At 37.7% G+C, this 7,669-nt stretch overlaps 1 protein-coding gene across 1 annotated transcript in view; it reads right to left on the reverse strand.

The window, feature by feature from the left end:
* The window catches only part of WDR41 (WD repeat domain 41), an 82,901-nt gene that overhangs the window by 14,458 nt on the left and 60,774 nt on the right, over nt 1–7,669 (reverse strand). Inside the window, exon 9 of the mRNA XM_006889838.1 lies at nt 4,837–5,021. Coding sequence (XP_006889900.1) covers nt 4,837–5,021 — 185 coding nt within the window. The remainder of the gene's footprint in view (nt 1–4,836; nt 5,022–7,669) is intronic.

A 7,669-nucleotide genomic window follows, 5' to 3' on the forward strand; every position in this document is an offset into this window, starting at 1 on the left:
ACCAACAGTGAATAAGGGTTCCAGTTTCTCCACAACCTTGCCAGCATTTGTTGCTTGCTGTTCTGTTAAATTTTGCTATTCTGACTGGGGTGAGATGATACCTCATAGTTGTTTTGATCACCAGTTATTTTTAACTGATGATTAGTTATTATTAACTGGTGATGGAACTGCATGTTTTATCAATTTGAGACTGCAGAAGTTGTAGAATTTTTTAATTTCTTCATCTTTGTATTTAGTGGTCAATTTTATATAAATTTTAAAATAGGCAAGCATCACTGTCATTTTTCAGGTTGTTGTTGTTATGTGCCATCGAGTCGCATCAAGATGGATGGTGAAGAGATTGAGATTTTTCATAGCAACTCATAGTGACCCTATGTACAACAAACAGCCCTAAACTCTGCTCTATCCTGTGCCAATCGCACTGTCTCCAACACACCCATCATGATTACCCCAGTCACTGAATCAATCCACCTCATAAAGGGCCTTCCTCTCCTGCGTTGTCCCTCCACCCTACCAAGCATGATGTTCTTCTCCAAGGACTGGTCCCTCCTTACAACATGTCCAAAGTATGTTAGACGAAGCCTCAGAATCCTTGCCTCCAAGGCGCTGCCCAGTTTAACCCTCTCCTGGATGAAGCTGTTTGTTTTCCTAGCAGTCCATGGTACCCTCAACACTCTTCTCCAGCACCACAGCTCAAAGGCGTCATTCTCCTTTTAGCCTCCCTGGTCATTGTCCAACTCTCTAATGCATAACAAGTGATTGCAAAGACCATGGCCTGTATCAGTCCAGAGAGACACCACTGCTCTTCAGAACTTTGGAAAAGTCCCTAACAGCAGACTTTCCCATTGCAATACATCTTTTAATTTCCTGGCTACCGGTGCCATGAGTGTTGACTGTGGAGCCGAGCAAACTAAAGCTCTGAACAATCTCAATCTCTTCACCATCCATCCTGATGCTCCCAATTGGTCCAGTGGTGAGAATCTTTGTCTTCTTGGTATTGAGCCTCAATCCATACTGAAGGCTGCAGTCCTTGACCCTCTGCAGCAAGTGCATGAGGTCCTCCTCAGTTTCAGCAAGCAGGGTTATGTCATCTGCATAACGCAGACTGTTGATAGATCTACCATCAACCCTGACCCCACATTTCTCCTCCTAGAGCCCAGCCTCCCGGATAATCTGTTCTGCATACAGGTTGAAACGGTATGGAGACAGGACACATCCCTGCCGTACACCTTTCCCAATTTTGAACCATGCAGTGTTTCCTTGCTCTGTTCTGACTATTGCCTCTTGGTCCAAGTATAGGTTTTGCATTAGCACAATCAAGTGTTCTGGGATTCCCATTCTTCTCAGAGTCAGCACTGTTTTTTACGGTCCACACAGTCAAACTCAAGTTAAAAATTTTTTAGTGACTAAAGTCACACACAAAAAAACTATACTTGGAATCAATAATAAAATCGAATAACTTATATCTTGCTTTTTCCTTATACACCACTGCCTAGAACTTGTACTGGAATCATCTAGTCTCAGTGGGGATTTAGCAAAACAAATTGAAAAAATTTAACATTGATTTGCTTACAAAGTTCATATATATAGTGTTTCACACAATTTTTCATTCATGTTGGTTTCATATAATCATTCCTATTCATTATGTTTTAATCACTATTGGACTATAGTCACCATTACACTGTCTTTTCAGGTTCCCACTTGATCTTTTTCCATTTCCTTTACCCTCCTCTCCCTTCATCCACCAAATTAAGCAACTCTGTGATTTCGCCCCTGCCTCTCGTCAGCGCTCTGATCCCACCCCTTGCCTCCTTGAATCCCTATACGTTTTACTATCCTTCTACTTTTACAATAATTATCTTATGCAGTACTTGTCCTTATGAGACTGAGTTAGTTCATTAAGCATAATGCTCTCCAGTCTTTACCAAGCTATGTGGTATTTTTTTCAATTGTCATTCCTGAGTGGTGCACAGTATTCCATTTTGTGAATATACCACAATTTCTTAATCTGTTTAGTTGTATTTGGACATTTGGTCTGTTTCCATGTTCTTGCTGGTGGATAATGCATTAACTAATTGGTGCAGAAATCTCCATTTGTGTCTCAATTCGAATTTCTTTGGGGTATGTTCCTAGTAGTGGATGGAGTTTCTTGTTCAGCTTTTTGAGGAAATGCTAAACTGACTTCCAGAGTGGTTGTACCATTCTATAATCCCATCAACAGTGCATGAGAGTTCCCACCTCTTCACATACTCTCCAACATTTATTGTTTGCTGACCTGCTATACTTTGCCACTGCTACTGAAGTGAGATAGTATCCCACTGTGATTTTTTTTTTTCATCTCTCTCATTGCCAGGGATTTTGAGCATTTTTTTTTCCTCTGAGACTGTTGGCCATCCAAATATCTTCTATGAAAAGTCTTTCCATGTTTTTTGCCCATTTTGTAATTGGGTTATCAGTCTTTGTCTTCTGGAGGCCCAGAAGGATTATATAAACTTTTATTATGAGATCCTTGTCTGAGATGGTATTGCCAAACTCAGTCAGTAGGTTTTCTTTTCACTCTATTGAAAAAAGTTTTTGAGTAGCACAGAGATTTAATCTTTAGAAGGTCCCATTCATCAATTTTATCCTCTTCAGATTGTGCATTTCTGGCTATATTTGTCATCTTTTAATACCACAGACTAGGCCTTCTAAGCTTGACTTCAGTTTTTCTCTCATGAACTTTATGGTTTTGGGCTTTACTCCCAGGTAATCCACCTTGAGTTGATTTTTGTGTATGGTGTGAGATGTATATCCTGTTCCAGCTTTCTTGAGTTAGCAATCCAGTTTTGTCAGCACCATCTGTTGAAAAGCTTGTACCCTAGGTAGATCAGCTCTGAATGCTGCCCTATTCCATGCCAGTCTCACTGACTGAGACACACCCAATCCCATTGGCCTAGTTATCGTGTCAATCCATCTCATCTGGGGTCTTCCACTCTTGTGCTGTCCCTCCACCTTTCTAAGCATTATGTAGTCCCTCCTGGCCATGTGCCCAAAGTATGTAAAACAGAGCTTCAAAATCCTTGCTTCTAAGGAGAAACTTGGTTTTAACCTCTCAAGGACAAACCTATTGTTCTCTTAGCAGTTCATGATATGTTCAATATTCTTCTCCAACACCACAGTTCAAAGACATCAATTCTTTTCTGTCATCCTTAGTCACTGTTCAACTCTTTTGATGCATGCCAAGTAATTGTGAAGACCATGGCCTGGATCCACCGTACCTTAGTCTCTAGACTGGCACTGTTGGTGTTTAGCACTCTGGAGAGGTCTATGACAGCAGAATTTGTCTTTTGATTTCCTGACTGCTGGTACAAAGAGTTTTGATTGTGGAGTCAAGCAAGATGAAACTGTCAATATTCTCCATCTCTTTCTCAACTATCATGGTGCTGCCACTTCATCCAGTGGTGAGAATCTTTCTTTTTGATGTTGAACCTCAATCCATTAAAGACTACAGTTGTTGACCTTGCAGCAAGCGCTTCAGGTATTCCTTAGTTTCAGCAAGTAAGGTGTGTCATCTACATAACACAGGTTGTTGATGAGTATTCCTCTAATCCTGACGTCACATTCCTCCTCATAAAAATCAGCCTCACAAATGGTCAGTTTTGCATACAGATGAACAAATATGGAAACAGGATGCATCCCTTATGCTCTCCTTTCCTGATTTTGAAGCATGCTATGTTTCCTTACTCTGTTCTCATGACTGCTTTCTGATCTAGGTATAGGTTTCACATGAGCACAATCAAGTGTTCTGGGATTACCATTCTTAATTTTAGCCACAGTTAGTTCATGCATTATTACTGTTAGCTGGCATCTAGTTGGCTTTAAGTCATGGTGATCCCATGTACAAGAGAAAATGGCTTGGGCTGGCAATGTCTTCATGACCACTGGTACATTTGAGTCCACCGTGGAGGCTGTCTGCCAACAGAACGGTGCACATTCTAGAACTATATCAAACAATATTCTGTTGTGATTCAGAGAGTTTTCCTTGACTAACTTTTGGAAGCAGACTGCCATATTTCTCTTTCTAGTCTCTCTCAGTTTCAAGGTCCCCCTGAAATCCATCTACCAGTAATGATTGGTATTTTGAATATAGCATGAACATAGACTGAAAATTTAAATAATACTAAAATGTAGAAAATAAAGTGCAAGAAAAGCCTTATCTAATCTCCTCAGAAGTTTAACTCTTAAAAATTTCTTGTGAGATTTATATATATATATGTAAAGGGTTTCAATAGCATTATTCTCCAGAGTAAGAATTAAAATTAGCAATTCTCACATAGGTATTTTCCAACAAAAGATTAAAAAAGAAACATTCCACAAATCTCCAATTTTCTTTACTTCTCAAGGAAATGTACTAGACTTTACAAAAGGGCTTTTCCAATAATAAAAAATGAACAAAAAACTGCATTGCTATGGATTTGGAACTGACTCACATTTAACTCTTCATTGGGTTTCCAAGACTGAACTGCATAGGAGAAGCCACGCTGTATTCTAACTGCCAGAGGGGGATGGTTTTAGGTTAGCAGTGAAAGTCCCACTAAAGCCTCAGGCCCCAGAACTCTCTATTTCCCGTAATTGAGTTCCATGTAGCCATTTAATTACTTCCTTATCCAACAACAGTAGATAAAATAGAAATGGGTTTTCAATGCAAATGGTGCACTCTTCCAAAAGGACTCAGAATAATGTAAAGCACAGTTTAAAACAAATGAGACTACCTTTTTGCATCCATAATAGAACACAATTTTAAAAATAAGAAACTTCTTTTAATGCAAGTTTATAGATATTTTATAATTTTTTTACCTCTTCATCAAATGTGAAGTGATGAATAGAAATGTCATTTTGTTTTTGACAGAGTTTTATTTCTTGTTGAGCATCCAGCTGCAGAGATGGGTCCCAAAAGTTGCGCTCATAGGCCTGCATCGTCCAATCCAAGATATCCCAGATGATCAGCTCTCCAACATGGGAGCCAGTGACAAAACTCAAGTCTAGGAAAAGTTCACAAAATGCCTCATTACTGATTATCTTCCTTGAGTTAAAGGTAAAATTGAGTGGAATGCCTCATATTAGCATTCTTTGAAATAAAAAAAAAATCACAATAACTAAAATAGTATGACACCTAGAAAAGATCAAGCAGAAGGTTAAGATAACAGAATAGATAAACAATAGATAGATCCACACTTTGTTACTTTGTATATGATATATCAATTCAATAAGGAAATGCATTCCTCGTGTTGGAATATCTAGTTAACGATTTAGAAAATGAAAGACTCATCTATCAAAAATAGAGAGTTCTGATTGTGCAGCCCATAGGGAATCACACTGTGAGCATAAAAACAGGTAGTTCAAATGCCCCAGCAGCTCCACGAGAGAAAAATGAACATACTCCTCCCATGCAATTCACAGCCTCCAAACCCCCAGTGAGTTAGCTCTGACTCAATGGCAAAGAGGTTTTATTAATATCAAAATTAAGTTTCAAATACATTAAAGTACTAAGGGTACATAAAAATTTGAAGAAAATAAAAGTAGAACTATAGAGTGAAAATATATTTTAAAGGAAATGAGAAGGAAGAAATTTTTAATAAGTATTTGCTTGAAAAAAATCATTTTAAAAAAAGCCTGGGGAAATTTGCAAATTAGATAGCAGAAAAACTATTCTTGAAAGATGAAGAATTCTTGTCATTTACTAAAATGAATTACCCAACATTAAAAATATGGCAAAGGACCTGAACAGGCAAATATAAAAAAAATACAAATGATCAGTAAATAGGTGAAAAGCCCTTTGAATCCCTTACTTAATAACTAAGTAACAAAGTAACTAAACTAACTAACTAACTAAAATAAAATTTCACTGCAATGAAACAGCTATTCCTTCCACAAATGTAATCAGTCTGATTCTTACGCATACCATTAGGTGAAATCCATGTGTATATAGCATGCATTTATGCTTCTTATAAAATATATTTGCAATTAATAAGTTGTTAATTGTGCCAAATTCTATCATCTCTCTCCGGCTCCATTTCAGTCATCAAGTCCATGTTTTCCAACTGTTGATCCTTTTTCTCTATCCCCCACTTTTGTATTCAGTCACCCACTATAATAAATATATCTTGATTGCATGTTCAAGCAATCTCTGACTGCAAAAGTTGGTAGAAATCTTCTATTTCCTCCTCTTTGGCTCTGATTCTTGGTGTATATATATTTGAATGATGGTGATATTCACTGGACTTCCTTGTATGTGTATGGATATTATCCTGTCACTCACAACAGTGTATTTCAAGACAGATCTAGAAAGGACTTTTTTAACTATGAAAGCAACCCCATTTTTCCTCACCTTTTCATCTCCAGCATAGTAGAAACAGATGAGGAATTGAACTGCTTAAAAGGAATATATGATTAGGTATTATTTGCACGACAACAATCCAGAATAAGAGCTTCATAGTAAAGTGGACTATGGGGGATTGTACAACAATAAAATAATTTTTTTTTTCAAAGAGAAAAGTGAAATGGGGGTTGGGGTGGGCAGGGAGGAAAACGTGCAACAATAAACGAATGGAAATCCAAGTTCTCTATAAACTTTCATTAAAATCTCAATTAAAAACAAACAATGTCATGTTATTTATTAACTTGAAAATTGGAAAAGGCTATAAAATAGGAAAATACTTAATATGGGAAGCCAAATTTTATACCAAATATTATATGAAAACCCTGGTTCAGGAATTGAAGGAATTACAGATATATAAGTTAGGATTTCTCTTGTGGCAGATCCCAGAAAATGAGCTGTTTGTTCCCTGCAGACAGGAGACAGCAAGGGGCCCCCTATAGAGGGAGTGTTGCTTCCTGAGCTCGAGTTCACCTGAGGCATCAAGGTAATCCTTAAGGATATACCAAATTCTTGCATTTGTGAACCCCTCCCTCCTGAGTCAGGCAGAAGGTTTTCAGTAGAAAGAGCATGGCTTCATTTGCATTGAATTATCTTTGTGATTTACTTCCTGATAATTTTCAATAAAGATACAGAGAAGCTTGGCTTGGGGTCTTCAGTCAGGACCTGCTGCCCCATTGTTTTATGCTCTCTGCCCTATCTCATTCTTGGCTGTCGGTCTCATTATTAATAATTATAAAATTATTCCACTCTTTGGGACCCTTGGTCTGCAACAACTTAATGCTGACAAAAGCAGAGAACGTAAGACACTCACATAATGCTAATATCCTAGAATAAATTATATATATAATCTTTCAAAAGAGGAATTTGGTAATCCACATCAAAACCTTTAAGAAGTGAAAGCCACTGATAGAACAGATGTACTTTTAGATTATCAAAAGGAAAGTGCATGAAAGACATGACTTTAAGGTTTTTTAATACATAATCTTCTGTATAATCTTACATATAATCTTATGTAGAAGAATGTCTATCTGTACTTCATTGACTATGCAAAGGCTTTTGACTGTGTGGATCACAACAAGCTGTGGCTGACTCAGAAGAATGGGAATCCCAGAACATTTGATTGTGCTAATGCGAAACTTATACTTGTACCAAGAGGTAGTTGTCAGAACAGAGCAAGGAAGACACTTGTTGTTATGTGTCGTCGAGTCGTTTCCGACTCATAGCAACCCTATGCACAACAGCCCTAAACCC

Source organism: Elephantulus edwardii, unplaced genomic scaffold, assembly GCF_000299155.1.
Source record: "Elephantulus edwardii isolate Elephantulus edwardi_28Jun2011 unplaced genomic scaffold, EleEdw1.0 scaffold00082, whole genome shotgun sequence".
NCBI classification, from domain to species: Eukaryota; Metazoa; Chordata; class Mammalia; order Macroscelidea; family Macroscelididae; genus Elephantulus; species Elephantulus edwardii.